This window comes from Vigna angularis, chromosome 3, assembly GCF_016808095.1.
Source record: "Vigna angularis cultivar LongXiaoDou No.4 chromosome 3, ASM1680809v1, whole genome shotgun sequence".
NCBI classification, from domain to species: domain Eukaryota; kingdom Viridiplantae; phylum Streptophyta; class Magnoliopsida; order Fabales; family Fabaceae; genus Vigna; species Vigna angularis.
In genome coordinates, this window is record NC_068972.1 from 3,488,669 (window position 1) to 3,512,901 (window position 24,233).

The 24,233-nt window shown below is 32.8% G+C and overlaps 3 protein-coding genes across 3 annotated transcripts; 2 read left to right on the top strand and 1 right to left on the bottom strand.

The window, feature by feature from the left end:
• Positions 1-519: 519 nt before the first annotated feature.
• LOC108322574 (triacylglycerol lipase 1) lies at positions 520-5,991 on the top strand. The gene is made up of 9 exons (XM_017554709.2): positions 520-820; positions 950-1,066; positions 1,799-1,939; positions 2,250-2,360; positions 2,450-2,593; positions 2,665-2,705; positions 2,797-2,873; positions 4,485-4,580; positions 5,487-5,991. The coding sequence occupies exons 1-9, from the start codon at positions 650-652 to the stop codon at positions 5,807-5,809; spliced, it is 1,221 nt and encodes a 406-aa protein (XP_017410198.1). The 5' UTR covers positions 520-649; the 3' UTR covers positions 5,810-5,991.
• Positions 5,992-9,295: 3,304 nt separating this feature from the next.
• LOC108322570 (gallate 1-beta-glucosyltransferase) lies at positions 9,296-10,940 on the bottom strand. Its single transcript, XM_017554705.2, has one exon. It carries the CDS (start codon positions 10,876-10,878, stop codon positions 9,445-9,447), a length of 1,434 nt encoding a protein of 477 aa, XP_017410194.1. The 5' UTR covers positions 10,879-10,940; the 3' UTR covers positions 9,296-9,444.
• Positions 10,941-18,579: 7,639 nt separating this feature from the next.
• LOC108322572 (ankyrin repeat-containing protein At2g01680-like) lies at positions 18,580-19,800 on the top strand. Its single transcript, XM_017554707.2, has 2 exons — positions 18,580-18,845; positions 19,016-19,800. Exons 1-2 carry the CDS (start codon positions 18,627-18,629, stop codon positions 19,655-19,657), a joined length of 861 nt encoding a protein of 286 aa, XP_017410196.1. The 5' UTR covers positions 18,580-18,626; the 3' UTR covers positions 19,658-19,800.
• The last annotated feature ends 4,433 nt before the right edge of the window (positions 19,801-24,233 follow it).

Below are 24,233 nucleotides of genomic sequence, written 5' to 3' on the forward strand. Positions count from 1 at the left end.
ATTGGATAACATATTTAATCCTTCTTCACTGCTTTCAAGTGCGCGTGGATTATGGTAAATGGTAATTTTGTTGGCTGCCCAAAACCTTTCTTTCTTAGTACATTTTTCCATTCCATGAAACTTCCCAAATCAATATGCTTCCACAATTGCAACCAACGGAAACTCCCAACACCTAATTTCTTACCTGTACAGTTGTATGTTCTGAAGTATACCAAAGTTCTTAATATTAAAAAAAATTAATATTGTATGATGTTTACATCATTTAATGAAAATTTATTTTAGATATATAGGTAATTATTTTAGTTTTACCAATTTAAACTGTACAGGCTAAAAAATAATGTTTTCAAAATCAAGAAATTAAACTGAATATATTTTAAATATAAAAAACAATATTTTAACTGTAAAAAATAAAAAATGAAGATATAGAGCGAATGATACGTTAACCCTGTGGCACGTATCAGTGAGACAGACTGATAAACAGTTATGATTCTGAATTGAGAGCTGCGATGTTTCTTACAGTTTACCTGCAAGTTCTGAGAAAAACGCGCTGGGAGGGGCGCGTGGTAGATTGTGAATGGTCGAACCCAGAAGCAATATATGAGTGAGAGTTGCAGCAGAGCAGAGGATCACAGGTGGATGCATTTGGGGAATGATGAGGATTCAGAGGTTCTTCCCTACTCTCGCCATAACACTCTCCATACTCTTCGGAAATGGAAAGCCCGTTCTCAGCTTCGACGGCGGTGGTAGCCACCAAAAACAGCAACCCACGCTGTGCCAAGAGCTCATTATCCCCTCCGGTTACCCCTGTTCCGAATATACGGTACCTACAATCTTTCTCTTCTGAATAAACTTCTTCTGACTTTCCATCGTAATAGCATATTCCTTTTCTCTTTTCATTTAATCTGAAAATTGAATGACCAACTCCTTTGCTTTTTTTTGTTACTCTTAGACTCAAACGAAGGACGGCTTCTTGTTAGGTCTTCAGCGCGTATCTTCTTCTTCTCTTCGTCTTAGGAACCGTGGAGAACGAGGTCCTCCGGTTCTGCTTCTGCATGGCTTATTCATGGTCACTTTCTAATTTTACTCTTCGCTTTCCACGCAAAAAATGCGTTGACTCAACTGCAATATGATGCTTGCTTGCTTGCTTCTGTCGATCACATCCAATTTCATTTTTTGGTTTTTAATTTCTCCATTCTGTTTCTCATATTGATTCGATTGGCTTTTGACTCAAGGATTTCACGGTCTGTTATAAGTCTCCACTGTTTTTTTTTTCTTTTACCGCTGAAGATCCAAAAGGCTCGGTGGTTGATTTGATTTTAGGAAGTTTCCAAATGGTTATGTAACTGCAGTTCAGTTCTATATTTGCACAGTTCTTGGGCTGTGTGTGGGATAGTTGTAAACATTTCTTCTTTACAACCAAATTTGAAATGAATAAACGCTCAATTTAATCTTAGATTATTACCCACTCTCCTACGGGGTTCTTTTATGGTAAAAAAGAATTATGCAAGTAGTTCATTGACTCCTGCAAATCATTCTAAGTAGGCTCCCAAGTATCTAAAGTTAGTAAAATATATCAGTTTAGGAACTGAAACGATTGATGTTCAATGCTTGAGAGCTAACTTATATCATTATTACCTTGAGGACTACTTAGGATATATTCAGGTCGAGACATTTGTATCACGTTTTAACCTTTGACTTTTTTAATAGGAGGGTTCTCTAACACTTGATGGTGAGGAACTCATTTTTGAGTTTGAAAATGTTTGATTGAATCTAAGCAGTGATTTGTCGATGCGATCAGGCTGGTGACGCATGGTTTCTAAACACTCCCGACCAATCACTTGGCTTCATACTTGCAGATCATGGTTTTGATGTTTGGGTAGGAAATGTGCGTGGGACACGTTGGAGCCATGGGCATATATCTTTGTCGGAGAAGAATAAGGTGCATAGTTTATCTCATCCTTCGTGTTATAAAATTCATTGAGTGTCAGTTATTTGTTTGTGATAATTTTTTTGTTTTATTATTTTCATCAAGTGGAGCCGATGTTTTTTATAAATGTAAACCATTGGAGAAACATTAAGATGAAAGGAGAGGCACTCTTCTTTTCTATATAGAGTGACAAAGGATGTATTTGATAAAACAGAAAATTTAGAATTGGAAGTTCGGTACTGAAATATTTAGTTAACTTTGTATTACATTTCACCTTGTCTGTGATGTGTGACCAATTCAACTTGGGTTGATTCCTTTGTAGAAATTCTGGGATTGGAGCTGGCAGGAATTAGCCCTGTATGATGTTGCAGAAATGATCAATTACATCAATTCAGTAACAAACTCAAAGATATTTGTAGTTGGGCATTCGCAGGTACTTATTATTGTTGACATTGCCCTTTTCACCTGTTATTTAGGGGTTGTTATATAGCATACGTTTTTTATGTTTCCCATGCTTCATAGGGGACAATTATATCTTTTGCTGCCTTCACTCAACCGGAGATAGTAGAAAAGGTTGAGGCAGCAGCTCTTCTATCTCCAATATCATACTTGGATCATATCAGTGCACCTCTTGTACTTAGAATGGTTAAAATGCACGTTGATAAGGTATTTCTTGCTTTGTTCTATTAAGTTTCACTGTAGAAATGGTCCTTGATATGATTACTGCTTTTTCTCAGATGATTCTTTCCATGGGTATTCATCAACTAAACTTCAAAAGGTTTTACATTTTTCTCCTTTTCTTTTTCTTGTGTTCATAAATTTTACTTTAGCAAATGTTCAATTTATTGTTTTTCCCATTTCTTTTTCAGCGAATGGGGGGCCAATCTCTTGGTTTCCTTATGCGATACCCGCCTAAGTTGCAATAACATGCTCTCATCCATAACAGGTTCATGTCTTTCACACTGGCTCAGTCTATGATTCTTAATTTCAGAGAAGTATTTGATTCAGAGTTCACGAGCAAGGCTGTGAATTTTTATGCTGAATTTAGCTGTTTGTTGAGAATATTATTGCCATATTCAATTATGACAACTCCACTCTATTGTGTCTTTGATAGAGCTAAACCGTCTGTTCTATCCAAATAATATTCTCTATATCGTGGAGTTCTCTGTTACCATTGTCGGTGGGAGGACTAAAAGTAAAACGGATTGATTTCTTTGTTTTCTGTTAGATCTGTCGTACGTTTGTCTAGTTATCCATTAGTGGAGCTGAGTCATCTTGTCTCGCTGATTCATAAATAGACGAGTGTATATGACATAGAAAGACAAAGACAATTGCTTTCTTTATGCATCTTGAAAGGATTTCTCAATCTTTTTTCCGCCCATACCTCATTAAAGTGTCAGCACTTAGTTAAAATAAGTTGATTTGTCACAGCAACCATGATACTTCCTATGTCCAAGTGTCAGGAACTTATAGTTTGAAACACTTCGGAGTTTGCGAGGGAGTTCAACTTGGTCCAAATAAAAGATTTGCAAATTTCTGAATTCGTAAACTCTGTCTGCCTACTCTGTTTAAATTGATGGATCATTGAGTTGGATGTTGTGTGAAATCTGTATCCTCTAGTCTAGAGCATGAAGGGGGTGAGCCCTCTCTGTTAGGACAGAAGGGATGCGACGAATAGTCGGGGAGAGTTTTTCAGAAGATATCTGTTTGTAAAATAGTGGGAATGAGGATGGAAGGATTCATCCAAAGCATATTACGAAGATTGTGTGGAAGAGGAAACTCTGTGTCGAAGGAAAACTCTTCTAAGACAATTTTTTCTCCTATTTTCATGCCATTTGTAGAATGAAGTTTGTTTCTATCAATTTCTCATTTGCTTTTCTGTTTCATAATGCTCTAAATTATTATATTTATCTTGTTTTGTCAATATTGTGTAGCAAGAGACATGCTTTGCCGGAGAGTCAGAGTGTGAAAGTTTACAACTATCTAATTTTTTATTTTTACTAATCACAAAATTATCAGTATGGTAATTGAAAGTTGGAATTATTAAATTATTGTCATGTATGAATTTGAATTTTGTATCTCAGTGTATTGCGTTTGGATTTTGTGTGGGAATCCTTATGTGTTATGCCATTATCTGTTATTGAGATGCACCAAAATCATATAATCAGGATAGGGAAAGTTTTCAAGGATAAGATATCAGAGTAAAATACCCAATTAAGTGTCTTTCTTCTATTGTTGTATCAGCTTGAAAACTATCTTCGCTTAAAAATAATTCGTGCCACTGCTCTTGGTTCTCTGAATTGACCTGAAAATCGATATGGTGATTAAACTGTTCAGATCTGGTTACATTGATGGCCTTGTGAAAGCATATTCTCTCTCTATTTGAGCTAATAGATGTAGTCTGCTAACATATTAACTATTTCGTTTACTCATTTTGACCAATTTAGTGAGAAGTTGCTCTTTTAGGTCATTCAACAAGTTTGAATAGTTTTGCTGTGTTTTTTTCCTTTCTTTTTTGACAAATACTTCTACTCAAGACACTTTGATGAAATGACAGGGAAGAATTGTTGCTTCAACGAGTCACGTGTGGAGTTTTATCTTGAACAAGAACCTCATCCATCATCCACCAAAAACTTGAACCACCTTTTCCAGAGTATGCTTCATTATCTTCATTTGAGCCTTTAATGACACTTTCTTTCTGTCCCAATTCCCATGTATGTGTTAATGTTGTTGTTCTTACTTATGTATACAAGTATTTCTTATCATCAGAGACTACCCTCTGATCCTGTCTAATAATAATCATAGCATTTGCATGATGCCAAATAGCTAAACTGGCCTTTATAGGGATGGAATACGAAATATTGGAAAATAAGTCTGAACTGTGGAAACAAGGTTTTGTTGTGTACATTAGCCAGGGAAATGAATTTGATAATTAGTCTAAAAGTCAATCATAATTTTTGTTGGTTTATTTTTTTGTTTGATAGTATTGTTTACCTCTTGGTGAATAGTATTGATCACCTTCGTAATACTGGGCAATATGCGTCAAAGTAGTGCTTGTTATTTACAAACTTACTAGTAGATTAGCTATGCAAGTTCTGCTATATTTTCTTCTTTTGGTTATCTATATTCCGTTACGAGCATGGGATACACGCTTATGATGTTTTTGACATTCTTAATCTTGCCAAAGACCATACCTGTACAAAAATTCTCACTGACTAGCCACTGCCATCACTTCCTTCTTAACTGGTGGTGAACCAGCAGATGAGTGCACTGAAATTCTTTTATCACATGTTTAATTATTAGGGTATTTAATGGCCCGTGTAACCGGTCCTGCTAAGTGGGAAAAAGGCTTAGGTGATGTTATTAAATATCTGATGATATTCCAAGAGCATGTCGTTTGAACTTCTAGTTAGAAATTTCTGTATTGACGTTTCAATTGTTTACCTACTTTCACCCTGGCTTTTTAATACATTTTTTTGTTGGTCTAGAAATCAATATTCATTTTATGTGCCATTATTCTTCTTAATGATTGTCTCTGATGACCTCGTTTGTTCACCAGTGATCCGCAAGGGAACCTTTTCCAAATATGATTATGGACAGCTAAAAAACATGATAGAGTACGGCAAGTTCAAACCACCAAAGTTCGACCTTAGCCGTATACCCAAATCATTGCCTCTGTGGATGGCTTACGGTGGAAACGATGCTTTAGCAGATATAGCTGATTTCCAGCACACACTCAAGGAATTGCGATCCACACCGGAGGTGATTTATCTTGAAAACTACGGTCATGTTGACTTCATTTTAAGCTTGCAAGCAAAACAAGATCTTTATGACCCTATGATTAGTTTTTTCAAGTCAACCGGAAAATTTACTAGCATGTAAAGTTTGCTTCCTTCCGGCACGATGGATGTAATACAATAGTCTGTGGGTTCATAAAGTATTAGACTTTCTGTATAGTCAAAATGTTAATATTGTGTGGGTGGAGTCCACTCCACTCCACCCCACCTGTATTCTCTGTGTAAAGAATTTACAGATCCATGAAAATTGGCATTGCGTGGTCACAATTTGCCATTGGATGTTTCCTGCACCCCCGTCAGATTTCTTCCAACACCCTATCAAACTGGATTTTGATTTCCCTCCGGAACACACTAGACTAATTCCGGAAATACGGAAGACACTATCTCACCCAGATTAAAATTTCCAGAAACCTGTGATGGGATACGAGATGAAATTTGATGGGGTGTAGGAAGAAACACCCTTTGCCATTTAGGTCTGCCTTCCGCCCATTGATAAAGCGAACGACGTTCATAATAGCAAATATATAAGTACTATATATAAGTACTATGACAAGTTAACAATTTTTTTTTTTAACAATTTTTTCACAATAGACTATGTAATTTGTATGTATATTTGAAATAAAGTAAAGTTATCACAGCTTGTAAAAAAAAGTTGTCAAAAAACGTTTTTAAAAAAATATTTTTCAATATATAAAGATTGAAAACGTTCAGTGAAAAAAGTTGAGACCAGTTTTTATAAAGTATATTATAATGATTGGGAGGTTTTCTCCCCGTTGCCACAGTTTGCAAATAACTTTTACACTGTATCAGCAAAGTTACTAAGATAACACAATTTATTTTTATTGAGCACATAATTCATTTTATGGAGTGTCAAATTGTGTTGTCATTTTTCTCTCTCTGTATTAAAAAATATATTGAAATTTAGTTTTGGAAAACTTAATTTTGATAGGTTTTCACTTAAAAAATATAAAATTAAAATTAATTAATTAATTAATTCATTAATTAAATTACCTAATTCTTCAACAATATTTTTAACATTTTAAGAATTTAAATAAAGTTAGAATCATGTAAATTTATTAAGTTAATTATATATGGAATAGTATGTAATAAGTCAATAATATGTTAACTTAATTTTATTGAAATTATTTTGAACAAAAAGTAATACACTAACTAAAATTTATAAAATTTTGCATTCATCTTAATAATTTTAGGGTTTAATTAAATTTGTAACTAAATACATTTATTAAGAGTATAATTAAAATAATAAAGAAAACATATAAGCATAAAACCAATAGTTAATTATTAGTGTAGTGGACAATCGAGGTTAACAAAATTTACATGCTAAATTATGACACAAATAACCTTAGTAACTGAAAAAAAAATCATGAAACCACTCAATTATGTTTAATTTATTATATATTGTCATGGTCCTACCATCTTCATAGAGTAGTAATATATTGATAATCAATATTAGCTATACTATCATCTGAGCATCACTTAATTATTAGTCAAAATATTATTATTAGTTAATTCAAATGCTATTACCATTATATTTTATGAAAAGGTTAAGGGTTCTCAACTGGTTCTACATAAAAAAAAATATTGTTACATCATCATTTTTATATTTTTGTATAGCCATTTTTATTTATGTCTTAAGTCAAAGTCGTCGAAAAGAAACTCCCACACAGGGAAGAAAGATGATGTTTTGACATGTAAAAAACTATTTGAATAATTTATTTTTAAGGCTAATGTGTTAATTTAGAAAATAAACTTTTGTTTAAAAATAATTGAGTTGGAAAAACAAAATAATTTGTTGAAGGGCCACCATATAATTGCATTTTCGAGAGTCTCCAAGGATCATTATTCAGACTTCAATAACCTCTATAGTTCATCTGTTGCCCTTTGATGGTTAAGCCTATTTTGTCTTCAAGTGGATGGAAATTAACTAAAGTACTAAGAGTCATTCTCCCTGCACCTCACGGCCCTCGTCCTGCACCTCCAAAAGAAATTTTAATTTCAATTATGTCCTTGCTACAGTCAACGAGGAGAGAAGAATATTTTGGATTTTTAAAAAGTTTAGTAAAACTTTAACTCTTCTGCCGCATCTCAAACCCTACACCTACACCCCCTTTCCAAAGAGTCTCCTCCCTCCTTTTCTCTCCGTCGTCCTCTTCTCTACCATTGTTGTCTCCCTGTATCTTGACTTCGCTGCGTTAGCTTTTTCAGTCGTACTTCGTGCCACGATACGTTCCTCCGTTGTTTTCCTGACAGATCTGAGGTGTATCTGGCGTCCAGGTTAGTAGCCTTGCATCTGCTATAATTTTGTTTGCTATAATATGTGCTTCGTGTTCGGTTCGTGGCTCGTGTTCGGTCACTGAAGCTCGCTGGAGTTGCACGTCCGCAGTTGGAAGTGCGGAAAGGGCACCGAACCGCATTTCGATCTGCGGCAAGGAGAAACGCAGTTCGATCTGCGGCAAGCACAAACCGCAGTTCGATCTGCGGCATAGATAAACAACCGCATTTCGATCTGCGGAAGCGGATAACCGGATTTCGATCTGCGTTAGGATATATTTATTTCGATCTGCCTAATGACTAAGCATAATCCATGAACAAAAAATTTAAAATAAAAAATCATAACATAAAACAAGAAATTTAAATAAAAGATAATAACATAATAAAAAAACATAAAAAAAAGGCATTGCAGGAATATAACTAAAAAATCATTAAATAAAAAAAACATGCATGAAATAAAGAAAAAAAAATTAAACAAAAAAAGCATGCATGAAATAAAAAAAAAATACATATCACAAACCGCACTTCAAAGTGCGGCTACAAAATAAAAATTGCACTTCGAAGTGCGGCCACTGCTTTCCGCACCTCGAAGTGCGGTTACGAGATTCGCGTACCTGTCTTTTTCCTCTCGTCGAACAATGTCACAGTGTCTTCTTCCTCTTGCCGAACAATATCACAGCAGATCTCCAAATCTCCCAACAAACCCAGCACTACCACCACCCGAGAATCTTAACCACCAACTCAATCCAACTCAATATACAGTAAAGAAGTGAAGAAAAATAACAATGCTTGCTATAGTGAAAACGAAGAACAGGGCGCACCTGAGGGTTCAGGTTTATACCAAAAAAATATTTTTGTGGTTGGCAGTTAGGAAAATGGTTAGTGGTTAATAAAAATAAATTCATTAATTAAGTTTTGACTTTTTATTAAATGAAGAACAAAGAAGTAAATTTGGAGGTGCAGAATGAAGACAGTGAGGTGTAGGAAGAATCACTCAAGTACTAATATTCAACGTTCATCTCCAACATGTTCCAAAAACCAACAACCACTCACCAACAAGTTCAATCGTCCAAAGTTACACGACTACAGGTCGTTTTATCTGCCTAAAAGAGGAATCTTTTTAAAGGAATTGGGAGTAGGTATTTGCCTACCCAAATAATTGATCCAAAGATGAAATATTTACATTAAAAATATTCATTATTCATCACACGCTTGACACACATTTACAAAGAGAAAATCATAGATTTATAGAATTCATAATGTGATAAGAGGGGAGAAATAAGAAAATAAATACTCAATATATATCAGAATTGTATTCGTGTGACTCTCCCAATTTATTTTGCTTGTATGTTTGACAATGCCAGTTTCATTTAATTTATCTTATCCCATGCAACAAAGATATAAACTATGGAAGTATGTGAAATAGACTTATATCTCGTTCACCCTAACAGCTCCACCTTCTTTTATGTCTTTGAGAAATGCATCAAGATTCCTGGCAGAGGAGCCATTCGGAGCCACTGCGGCCTCCGCAGCCATCTTCCACTTGAACGCGTTTTGCTTCAACTCCTCTGCTTTTGGCCCTACGGTTGCTTCCAATAAGCGCTTCTTCACCTCGTCTCTGCTCACCAGTTTCTTTTCAGCCTGCCCATAACCCAGTTTAATGGCCACCCCATAAACATCCACCAAGAACTTTGCATTTGTCACCTGATCACCCCATGCTGAAAATGTCAACATCGGCACTCCCAATGTTACACCTTCCATCGAAGAATTCCAACCACAGTGTGTCACAAAACATGCCACCGAACCATGACCCAACACTTCCTCTTGTGGGCTCCACTGCACCACTTTTCCCTTTTCTTTTGTCTCCTCCAAGAACCCATCAGGAAGAACGTAAGGCGGAAGCCCAAACGCCATACCAGGTGGTTTCAGAACCCACAAAAACGAGACTTGAGAGTCCAATAATCCATGTGCAATTTCCGTCACTTGTTCTTGCGGCAGACACACGATACTCCCGAAGGAGATGTACACCACAGATGCCTCTGCCCTTGAGTTCAACCACTCCATGCAATCATCACTCTTCCAAAAATCACCACGGATATCACTTGTGTCTGTTGCTGTTGGGATCTTGAACAAAGGACCAATGGGTCTTATATTCACAAACTCTGAAAGATACTTTATGTAATCACTTTCTAGTTCCTCGAAACTATCCACCAGCACACAGAATGGCTTGGATAAGTTCTTAAACTGTTCCAGTATGACTGTCCCTAGAGCTTGATATGGACTAAAAGGATGCAGAAAGTCCGGAACTTCATTGTACTTAAGGACTACAGAAGGCAATTGAACATCAAGATAAGGATCGGCATGAGAAGGAAAAGGTAGCAGTTTGTGGAAATAACTATAGTAAGCTGTTAAGACAGCAGCAGATTGAACCCATAAGACGGCAGAAGGAATACCATGGTCGGCAGCTACATCAGAAACCCATGGAACAAAGGGGTTGTTTATGATGCATGAAATCGGGCGGTGTGTATCGGCATGGTCCTTGATCACTTGGGAAACATATTGCCTCCCAAAATGCTCAACCTGAGCATTGAAGTCAGTGAGACTTCTCTTGGAACCATCACTATTTGTCACGCCGCCATCGTCAAAGAATTCGAACTTGAGAAAACCGTCACCAACTGGAGTGACTTGTTTGTGAGAGATGTCGTTGGCCGTTCGCATGAGTTTGCCAACCGTGTCGGCGGTGGAGAAAGTTACAAAGAAACCCTTAGCAGCAAGAAACTTGGCAAGTCTAAGGAGAGGGTTTACGTGCCCTTGTCCTGGGTAGGACACCATGAGAACGTGAATAGGAGCTTCAGACTCCATTTTCTTCTTCCTTCACCCACTTTTCTTTTTCTTTGGATGTATAACAATACTGTGCCACCATTTATGCGATTTATATATCATAAAATCATCGCTTAAAAAAACATTATATTATTTATTGTCTTCCTAAACGTTGTCTCTTCCACGTGCATTCCATTTCATCACATCTACTTAGCACCAAATTTACTATATCCACATGTTAAATAAACACACGGAGCCTTATTAGGTTTTCCTTAAGTAATATTTCCCGCCACCAAATTAGACTGTGCACTGTTTTTAAGGAACTACATATATACTAAGTATAATATTTGTCTTTTTCCACTTTTTTATTCAAAGCCATAATGTTGGTTAAAGGTAATTCTCAAACAAAACCACCTCCAAACCATTTTTGTATCATAATATTTTATTAGGACCATAATACGTTAACAACTTTTTTAAAAATAAATTATCTGTAACTGTTTTATTGATTAATATATTTAAAATGAATCAATTATACATTATCATTTAAAAAAAATTGTAATAGAAGTTGTTAAAAAAATATTTTCTTTTTATTAAACCGTTTTCTTCCTTTTCATTTTTATTCATCGTTGTAACAAATACGGTGAAGTCGCGACACGTACAAGTACAAATTCATTATTTATAAAATAAATAATTTTAAATATAAATGCCAAATAAACTAATAATTAAATCACAACAGAAATATCTTACTTTACTTTTGATCAAAGTTTACAATACTTTCTTTTTAAGCCAGGGTCATATATACAATAATATTAAAATATTGAATATTTAATACATTTATTATTTTTAATCTTTTTATTGTCTGTGTGTCGGTTTTGTATCTGTTTTTGTTTTTAAATTTAAACGTAGAGTAAGGATACTATAACATTCATTGATATTTATTTAATTAACTTAATAAAGATAAAATAGTCAGAGTTCACTTTTGTAGTTTAAAAAAAAAGAAAAAAAGAGTATAAAATGAATAAAAAAAAGTTATATGTGTCATAGTCAAGACGTATAGAGTAGTAGGTATTTAGTAAATGATTTATTTGTGACTTTTTATTTTTTTATTCCTGCCTGAAGAATAACCATGTAGCACGTAAATGAATTTGCTTTGTATTTATTTTAATAGACACCAATTGAAATAAATAATAAAAAATAAAGAGCCAAAGACAACTTTGCTTGTTGACACATAAAATTCCACATAATAAAAACATACATAATTTATAAATACCACTATGCATGTGATTGGTCAGATAAAATTTTCAAAACGCATGACTTTGAATAAATGAAAGTGATATAAAATTTGTATTAGTCTTTTAATATTTGTTCTTAGAAAGTGGATTTGCGTGGTTGAGACTAAAAGGATAAAAACAATTTTGTAGTCATGAAAACCATTACACACTTTTTGAATATATGTATATATAAATCTGACTTTCTGTTGATTGTAGAACGATAACTTCTATGCAACCACTTCTTTTCTTAATTAACATTAGCTAACTGTTTCTTTGATTCTCAGAATACTTTTAATGTAAATAATTATTTTATTTTCTTAAAAAGTTATATATTATTTACTGAAATCTTGAAAGGCATGTTTTATAAATTTATAAGAGAAAATTTTAATTAAATATAATATAAATAGTTAATAGTTATGATATAATATAATCTAATCTAAAAAATAAATAGTTATGATAAAGTTGTGAGTACAGGGAAAAATTAATTTTCTCCTGTAATTTTGACCTTTCTTTCTATATTATTTAAGTTATATGTTTTTTTTCTGTACTTTAATGATGAAATGCCCCTTTGTGAAAGGTATGGGATGGTTTTAATGTTTTTTTTTGTTCTCCATGTTTTTGTTAGTTTTTAATGAGGTATAGGGTAGAAGTAGTCTAATAAAATCCCATCTCCTTCTTTAAATAGAATTTAATTAGGTGGCTATAACTTAGGGAGAAAGTTATCACATAACTGAAAAGGTTATTTCTTGAGTCAAAAGTTTCCTTTTAGACCAGAAAATTTTAGAGACTAAGTCTTATATATTTGATTTATTTTTAAGGGAGAATCTATGACTTGAGTGAAAATAAATAATAAAACAATGATACACAGAAAAGGTTCTGAAAAGCATAACATCAATGAAAAACATCTTTTAATATTTTGAAAAAATAACATCATTATATTATAGTTCATAAGATAAAACAATGTAAAAAACAATGTTAATCTTATATGTAACATCACATATTTTAATATAATAAATATTCTAAATAAAATATCACAAACTTAATAACTAAAAACAATAATTCATCGTAACATCTCAAAAATATAGCTAAACACTATATATGAATCATCAAAAAAAAAATTAATAATAATAATAATAATAATAATAATAATAATAATAATGTAGAACGGGGAATAAAGTTGACTTATAGTTATTCTAAAATAACTATAAATTTAAAACTTTACAAAATTCTATCCTAATACAAAATTATATACATGACCGAACGGTCCCTACAAAACTATACACACAATTGATCGACCCTAGTCTAAGCAGCTGGATCTTCTCCATCTCGCGCCTGCTCCAGAGAACACTCTTGATCCTCTCTCACACCCATAGGATTATCATTGCAAAGAAGATATACCGAACGGACAACATATACAAGATGTAACATCCCGATTTTTGGGATATCCCGATTACGATTAAAATTTAAGATTTTTAAAAATCATAATATCATCGCGGAAATCCACTTATATAATACCGGAATTAGTAAAATAAAAAATGAAATAAAAATAAATCTGATTACATTGTCTAACATTTATAGTACAAAAACTTTAAATAAAACAAGTTTTTTTTCCACCCTCGTGTCTCTATCATGCATCTAGAGCATCTGCAACTGTATAACCAAAAATTATACGATCATCGCAAAACACACACAACCACAAACACAAACAAATATAGATAAGCTACCATAGCACAACCAATAATAATAAAATATGTACATAGGAAGCAAACACAACTTAATAACAAATCAATCATCTACAATGCTATCCTACTAATAGAATCATTTATACATCCTGATCAACATCAACATCCTCATTAACTATATCATGACTATACCATCAACTTCATCCTTATCAACATCGTCTCCAAACACATCGTCACTACGAATCATCATCACATATACCTTCATCAAAATTAATCTCATCATGAATCCTTCATCATAAACAACACCATGAGCCTCCACAATACCATAAACTCCATAGTGAAAAGAATTAGTTACCCTACCTCAAACCTGTAGCCTCCCCACAGGTCCCCTGTAGCCTCTCCTACAGGTTTGCTCGAGTATTCCCGCCTACTTGGCTAACGAACATGTTTCCCTGTCACAACAAGGCAAACACCATCACCCCCATACATAAAAGGCTCAATACTCGAGCACTCCGAGGCTAAAGGAAGTTGCTATCTTGACCCGTCGATAGTCTCACGATTTACTAGGTACAGCAAGTGGACCTATCCCTCACTCTTATGCTCATCAATCACACACTCAAATACATTCCAACACTCACTCATTCTACTCATGAGTCAAAGTTTATTGTATTTCTAAACAAAACAACTACTCTCATTCCCTATCTAACCTTATTCATTCATCATTATTTAAAGTCTCAATCGAAAATACAATATACTCCATAGATTCTAGTCAAACAATAGATGACAAACAATAAATAAATATAATTCAATGTCAGTCCAAAATAATAGATCATGTATTATTTTAATCAATCATAAAAATCAAATTCCCAATTAACCAACACAAACACCTCATGAGTTCAACTTCAACAATAAATCAAAATAAATAAATAAATAACATTTAATAACAACAAAAAATAATAAAACATTTATTGATCTAATTAAAGATTATAATCACATTATTCTTCTTTTTTTATCAAACTAAAATTAGTAAGTTATTTAATATTTTAATTACTGATTATAATCTCATTATTTTCATCTTTAAAACCAATTAATATTTATTTCTTATTTCCAATTTCGTAAGCTGTTAATTAATTTATTTTATTTTCCACTGCTTTAATTTTTGAAACATAATCTTTTATTTTAAATTCTCATATTCTTATTTTTAGTTTTGTGTCTCTACAATTTTGATTTCAAATCTGCCCCAAATTCAAACCAAACCAAAACAAGTCACTAATAAATGAACGGGTGTTGCTCCTTCCACCACCACCCTATACTTTCTTCACCTCCCCACATTATTTTAAATACAATCATATCCTTAAGTTAAAAAGATTTTTATTTTTATCTTATTTTAAATAATTTGAAACCCTAATTTTACTTTCCCAGCACCCACGCACGGAACTCTCTTTCTCTTTTCCCATTTTCTATTCACCTCCCCACCTCCTACACTTTCGTTCCTTTTTCTTCCCAGTTTGTTTTTGGTTTGAAAGTTCCCATTGCCACCGTGATGTGAAAGAGTGTCACCGCTGTGGTGTGAGGAACATCAAAGAACGTCCAAAGCATCAACCAGCATGAAGAAATACGAGAAAACACTACACCACAAGAAGAAAACTACTTAATAATTCTATCCACCACCACCAACCTTTTGTAACTTATAGTATCTCACAACGACGAAAGTAAGAGAAAAATGAAAGTAAAAGAAAAAGAAATATAATGTTAAAATGAAAGAAAAGTATTTTAGTCATGTACCATATTAGAATAAATTATTAATAAAATAGTTTCTGAATGGATAAAATTAAAAAGTAATAACCCTAAAAAGTGAAAGAAAAAAGGTGTGGTGGTGGAGGGAGCAACACCCCTCTTCAATCTGCCAGCCCAAAACAGAATTCCTACGCTGGCCTATAGGCCAAGCCCAACACTGATTGCTACCGCAAACCCTAGCCGCAACAACGCCGCGACCTCCCATGGTTGCTCCGCTGGCGCAACCACCACAGCCACCACAGATCAGAGACAGCGAGCATCAGAACCCAAAAGAAATTTCCCCAATTCAGAACCCTAACCTTCACAATCGTAACCCTAACCCCAAAATTTGTGAAACCCAGACCCAAACACATAATCCAAGACCAGCAAGAAAGAACAGAGGAACAATCCAAATTTTTTCCTAATTCAGCAAACCCCAAATTCTCAAAATTCCCAGTTCATGACCCTCCTCTGCTTCACGCCGAAAACCACCACGCCGCGAACCAGAACGAAGTAAAGGAAGGAAAAGAAATCTCTCCCTAGCACCGTGAGCACGTTCCATGGCGGAAGAGGAAGAGAAACTCTCCCGGAGTTGTGCGATGAAGAAACTCTGCCCAGATCGTGACTCAACCGCGCCGTCGCCATCAAAGAAGCCGGAGTTTGAACCCTCGCAGAAGTGCCGCCGCTGCAGGACGCTTCCACCGCGCCTCGCCGCGACCTTGCCGCACCGTCGTTGGCCACTCACCTCCATCACAGCACTCTCGCTGACCGTGCCCGCGAGAAGGGGGAAAAGAAAGGGAAGAAGCTTCGAGCTTCTGGCCAACGCGTCCAAGGGAACAGAAAGACTGAATTGGCAAATGAGAGCATGACCCCTCGAAAAGAATAAGGCTGGACCCTTAAGTCGGTTCCACTGATTCAGCCCACTTAGAATCAGAAGAGAAAAGAGAACAAAGTCTGGGCTTTAGGAAAAACAACTAATTTGCACTCTGATTAAGGTTCAAGAAAACTTTTAATAACAACACTCTAAACCTAATCAACCGTGGGTTTAAAGAAACCCCTAAACCCTCATTTTGATCTTAATTACGTGCATTCCATTTATGTAGTAATAGAATGATACCCGATGTTAATTGATTTACAGTAATTGATCAAAATTCCATATTCATTCATCCACGTCACAACATTAATCATTAATCATGATCTAAAACATTCAAATTAAATTACAATTACATAACAATTAATTGAACCAAAGAAAATTATGCATACATTCACATTCATCATACCATAAAACAAAAGGTAAGCTCCCATACTTCTAAAGAAAATCAAAGATATTCCCAAATTTATCATACAATAAAATAAAGATAAGTTTCTCCTACCTTAGTCAATTATAAAATTTTAAGATTGAAGATCAATCAACCACAGATGTACGTTTATGTTATCTTTTAAAAATATTTTCTCCTCTTCAATCTTTGTGTCTCACAGTGCTCTATCTTCCTTTCTCTCAAATGTTACACTAAAAGAAATCACCTAAGTAGTGCTCTTTTATTTTTTTCTAAAAATTCAAACAAAGGTTTCACATAAACCTTTCTTCCTAGTATTTGAACTCATATCTATTCAATCCAAAACACACATCTCTACCAATAGACCAACACATCACATTAAAAATATAGAACATAATAAATTTAACAACCATACAATAACATGTGATACACTTATATCCACAAAATAAATAAATAACATAGAATTTTATATTTTATTCAAGACTTGCATACCAACTAAGCTACACAACACCCTATGAACTCATGCAAATTTTAATAAAACATACTCAAATCTTATTTATAAATTCTACATTTTCTCGGATCTTACATTCACTCCACCTCAAAAGAATTTTCGTCCCTAAAAATTACACTCATAAAAAGATATATACCATACAAACATTTATAACTTCACAAAACTTGATGTAACATATTCGATTATCACATCATTATGACTTAATAAACCCAAATTATTTTGCAATTTTAAATAACAATTATATTATTTAATATGACATCTAATATAATTTTAGGAAACCACGTACCTTACCACTTATTATAAAATAAACTAGGTAACAAATTCAACTTTTAATAATTATTCATAACTAATTTGATATCAAAATTCACCGCATAACAGTTTATCTCAATAAAATAAAATTTAATTATTAACAATTCACTTCATACCAATGTTCATTTATATATCACATGTTATAACCACTTATGATAAATAGTTAAATAAGCAATAAATTCCAAAATTTTCACTTATAGAAAACATTTTCACATATATTTAATATCTCCCATAGAGAAAAACACAACTTCCGAAAAATAAAATAATAAAACACCCAATCACAAATCAAAATAAAATTATTTTATCATTTATATTCTTTTAGTATTATAATAGTACTAAATTCTAAAATCATCACTTTAATGAAACTAAAACCTCAAATTGTCAATCTTTTAAGAAAAAAAATATTTATTATACCACATATACCCAACTTTAACATGTAATCTAAATATATAAATAATGCCTATAAATATTGACGATTCACATTCTCTTACTTCGTATCAAATGGTAAATTATATTCATCTACTCGTGCTTTACCCTAAAAAAATCCCAAAGATCTATATATTATAAAAACCAATAACAAAATATATGCATTGAGAAAAAAAAAATATAAAATGACAGTTACTAAATTAATGTAATAAATAAACAGTTATCAAAAGCCAAAAATTTGAGTTGCTAATTTCTAAAATATAATAATGCTTCGTCTTTTGCACAAGATCAATTAAAGGCATTAAATCACAGTTCTCAAAACAATTTAATGAACTAAACAAATTTAATTCTAATGCACCAATCTTAAACCAATTTCTAGTAACAACTAATAAATGTATATTTTGATTACCGGCAAATATTAAAAAATATATATTTTATATATTTTTAAAATAAAATTACAAAACAACCGTGTGACATTCAGGGGAGGGAGGGAACCCTTCCTCTCCACTGTGCCTCTGTCAAAGGAAGGATCCATGTTATGACGGCGTTGCTCTCTGCTGCTCCACTCACTGTTCAAAGCAAAACGGCCAGAGGGGAAACTCCGCTTCATATTGCGGTAAAAAACAACCACTTTGATGCAGTTAAGTTGCTGTTGGAACACGCAAAGGGATGGAAGATAGAAGGAGAAGTGTTGAATGACAAAGACAACCAAGCAAATACTGTCTTGCATCTCGCTGCGTCAAGGAAGCAATACCAGGTATCTGATTCAAGAGATTTAAGATCATTTACATAAAGAATAAAGCATAAAAATTTATAGTAATATTACTTTGATGCCAGAATTCTGAATAAAATAATAATCTAAATCATTAGCATAATTGATATTGAATGATGTTAGAGCATATATAATTAGTAGAATTTGGAGCGCAGATAGTTGATCTGTTGTTGGTTGAGGATGATGTTGCGAAAGAAGTGATGGTGGTGAATTCGGTGAACGAGAGAGGAATGACCCCTCTGGATGTTCTTACGGTATTCCAAAGCGAAGCCGGTGATTTAGAAATTTATAGAAGCCTTGTGAAAGCAGGAGCTAAGAGTGGAAAGGACATTGAGAATGAGAATGAAGCTGGTAGAATAAGGCAACCTTTCGAAGTGGAGATCGTTCATGAAACCCATGTTCCTCCAAGGAACTGCACTGATGAAGAATCAAATCTACCTAAAACAACTGAAGAATTTGAGGAGTTATTTGCATACAAACCTAACAGGGATTCTACAAATCATGTGCGTACTATACTGGTAACCGTAGCTGCACTTATGATCACAGCAACCTATCAGGCTGTGCTTAGTCCCCCTGGAGGAGTGTGGCAGGAAGACACACACCAATACGGTGCTGGAAAATCCATCCTGGCTACAAAATCAAAAAACAACATTTTTGTTGTTTATTCTGGGCAACAGCATTGGATATTATACCTCTTTTTATATGATCATTTGGCTAACGTCTGGCTTTCCTGGGGAATATCTTTTGTCTGTGTTGTCATTTTGCATGTCATTCAACTACAGTGGATCCATGCTTAACCTTGTACCAAGCGATGACAGGATTTCCAATGGGTCAGCATGGCTATGTATAATGTGTGGCTGCTTCGCACCATTTGTTCTTAAACTGCTGAGGCATTTCCGAGCACAAAAATAACCAAATCTTACTTATTTCCATGCTCCGTTTGCTTCACTTTTGTAGTTGGATTACTTTCACATATTCAAGACTTAGTTTGCATAATTCAAGTTTTAATGTTATTCTCTAATCTTCATTATTACGCCAATACTATGATAATATGGTTTCTTTGTCATTGTAATTTTCTTCAGTTACAAAATTATAATTTTACTTTTTGTCGTCTAATTTTTAGCTTCAGTAATTTCTCACAGCAATGCGTACTATACACAACGTCATCCATTTAATTTATTTAATACAGTTTCAAACAATTAGATGGTACGAATCAAAAGATAAAACCGTTGGAACTTACACTTTTCTTTTGAAAAAAGAAAAAATCACAATTAAAAAAGTGAGTAATTATTCACATATACCTTAATTTTGTCTACACTTATTATACAATTATTTTTTTGTGTCACATAAAATAATTCATATTTGATTACCTTAAGTCCTTAAATGAAATTAAAATGAAAACTATTGAAAAAAACGTCTTGTAATATGACAGTTTTAAACTTAAATTATACAAAATAATTAGTTGAAATAATATTGGTTCTTCCTTCCTAATATGTCCTCCTTAAAAAAGCACGACGCCTCCCAATGAATATGAAACTCATCCTCACTATTTATTTTAGAAAAACTTAGAATTAAATATGTTTTTTTTTCTATATTTTTATGCAATTTTGGTTTTTCTTTTTCTTCCAAAATGCGTTCTATTCTCAGTTTAGAAATTATGAGATTTAGTCAGTTATGACTAATATTATTAGTTCTTTTTTTACATGAAAATTTTTGTGTCATCTTCTAAAACATGTGTATTATATTTTCAAGTCGGTAAGATTATTTGGTGGTAAACAATATACTGTGTCCCCTGACTAGTTAAACATAGAAAGTTGAAATAATTCGGTCAGGGAGAATGATACATTAATAATTTTTAGATAATAGATTACGTGTCACTATTTTATTTGGTATGTATATTTAAAACGGACTAATCACAAACTACTATATAAACAATTGTAAAAAAATTGTCAAAAAAAGTTGTTAAAAAAAATACACAATGTGTTATCATTTTATTGATTCGTATATTTAAAACGAACCAGTCACAAATTACCACATAAACGGTGATAAGAAAGTTGTCAAAAAAAATTGTTAAAAAAATATTTTTCAATATTTTTTACTTCTTTTTCTTTTTCTTGTATTTATTTGTTTTACTATCTAGTTTTCCGTTGCATTTGTGTTTATTGAGATTTATCTCTTATATCTTATTTGTGTTTCATTGAATTTGTTTTTCAGGTGTGGACGGTAATGTGTCATAGGAGTTATGATTAGACCCGTCAATTAAGCTCCCATCATAGGGATTGGCCCTAGACCACATGGGTTGGGGCCAAAAAAATCCACAGGACCAAAAAAATCTTTTATTAAAAAAGCCCACAGGGCTGAATATCCCCAAAGTCCTATGGGTTAGAGCTAGCCCATGGGCCTTTCTTTTTATCAATTTTTTTTTTAAAAAAACACATCACCTTAATCATTGTTCCATTTACTTTTCATGCCTCATTGGATGTGATGTACTTTTTATGCCTCAGTGGATGTGATGTATAGATACTGATTGTTCCATTTATAAAGCTTGTGACTTGAAGGATATATATATATCTCTATCTATCATTATGTCAATCAAAAATCAAATATATATATATATATATATATATATGTTTGAGTTTTTTTTTGAAAAAAAAAATTAAAAAGATCATTATTATTATAATTATAAAAATGAATATAAATAATTTTTATTAATTTTATAAATAATTTTTTGTTATAAATAATTATTTTAGTTTATCAAAATAGTAAGTTTTAGAAATAATTAAATAAATAATAACGTTTAATTTATAAAATATTATCAATAGAATGAAATTAATAAGATAATTATTTTAATGAAAATATATATTTGAAAAGATAATAACGTTTAAGCTAATTTTAATTTATGAAAAACAAAAATTTTTACTCCTCTATTTATATTTATATATATATATATATATATATATATATAAATAAGTATTCAATTAGTCAAATAACAGACAACCAATAATTGGTGGTCTCTATTATAACACACACTCTCTCTCATATTTTAATAAAATAAATCTACGAAATAAAATATGACAAACTATAACCACCACAACCTGTCATATTTATAATTTAAGGAAAAATAATATTAAAAAGAGACATGATACAATATTTTTTACAGCTTGTTAAAAAGAGGGGAAACTCCGCCTCGTCTTGCAGCTTGTTAATCTTGGTGGTTTGGTTTGCTATAATACTTTTTGCTTCTATTTTTTTTTCTTGTATTTATTTGTTTTACTACCTAGTTTTCCGTTGTTGTGTTTGTGTTTGTTGAGATTTATCTCTTATACCTTGTTTGTATTTCACTGAATTATGTTTTTTAGGTGTGGAACAGTAATGTCTCACAAGAGTTATGATGAGATACTAATACTAGTAAATATGAATATAAGAGTTACGAATGAGGATACTGATATTAGTAGGGCTGGGCAGAGTTAACTTAAAAAACTGAAACTATAGTTTATCTGTACATTTTTATACTTAAAAACTTAAACTAAATTTACTAAAAACTAATTAAACTGATAGATAGTTCAGTTTAAAAATATTAAACTTATTTTATATCCAGTACAGTTTACTGCAATTTAGGTTTTCTATTCCTTTTCTCATCCAGGCCTCGTTTGCTTTCTGCAATTTATGTCAAAGCTCACTTGCCTGCCTGTTGAAGGTTGTTACCGTTGGAGGCTGCCGCCGTTGGAGGTTCGCTGCCGTCACTCGCCGTCGTGATCAACGTAAAAAATGACACGGCTCCTGCCAGAGAGCCCTCCCATGACGCTCCGGTGGCCGCAAGGTGGTGGGGGGTGAAGATGGACTCCCCCAGCAAGGAATTGCTCACGTGGGCTTTGGTCAAAGTCGCTCATCCTGGTGACATCGTGGTTGCTTTGCATGTTCTTGGGAACCAGGGTATCTGGGGAATTTCAGTTCCTTTTTCTTCTTTTGCTTTGGGTTCTTTTGCTTTGGCTTTTTGTTTTTTTAACGTGAATATTGACACGGGAAATCTTCACTGCTTTCACTTGTCAAGGCGTTTGACTCTGTTATTGCTCCTTATGAAGGATTCTGCAACTTGAAATAGATATAATTTCTCAATCTTTGTGTGAACCTTTTTCAATTTCTATAAACGGAATATGCAAATCCATCTGTTGTCTTCAAATCGGGTAGAAATGCGGGACATAAAAAATGAAACTTCCCACTGTAAACAAAAGCGTAATTTTGAAGTTTGTGGGGTGCCTCTTCTTTGAGGTCCTTGAATAAAACATATTGAATTTATGGTTTTTGTTTTTTCTTTTGTTAGGTCACCTCAAACTCAAAATATTGCGTGGTTCATTAAAGAAAATTTTGGTTCCAGAAGCAAATTCTTCAACTCATGTTGTGGTCGGAACAACTCATGGTCTGCATAAAATCAGGTAATCTACCTTTGTAGCTAAATACTGTGCTAAAAGGTTGTCCAAGGATTGTTGTATTCTCGTTTTTAACAATGAAAAAATTGTGTTCAAGCGTGACAGCTCGCCACCGAGTGTTGTTGACTTATAAGGTGTCAGATTGTTCTTAGTTTTGATTGTGGGCATTTTCATGGACAGGTAGAATTCTCAAGCTTGAGTTTTCTTAAACTAGTTTATAGTTTACAGTACAATATAGTATGCTTTGCCCACCCCTAGATATTAGTGAATATGAAGATAAGAGTTACCGAAAAATGAAAAATAGACTACATAATGTGAAAACCTCGAATGAAAATGAGACTTTCATTTGCTCGTACAAGGAGCTCATTCAACACGTTTCTAGAGTGGGTCAAAGCTTTTCAAATAAAAGAATTGCCCGATTAACCCACGAGACTGGCGCCAAGCTTAACCTTTCTCATCCCTAATAATAAATTATATTTAAAAATCTTACATAATTTTATGAGCTAGATATTACTTAAGAAAACATTAAACACTTCTAAAAAAACCACGTAACATACACTTATCACTATATTATTATCATATATAAAACAATGTAATGCTACTTTATTAAAAAAATACTTAAATACAGAAATTAATTAAAATCATTTAAAAACTATTCCGATGTAACAATTTTTTAAATATTCAAAATCATATCAAAATTTTAATTATATTTATTAATACATTACAAAAATAATTATCTTTTAATTTTTATTAAAATTACTTTCTGTACTGTGTAAACTATCACTTAAAAATATTATTAATAAAATGAAAATAATATTAATGTATAAAATAAATGATAAAATACTTTCTTAATAATATAATAAATATAACTCAAATAATTTTCAAATTAGTAAAGTATTATAAAAAAACATTAAAAAAAATATAAAAAAACATTAAAAGTATAATT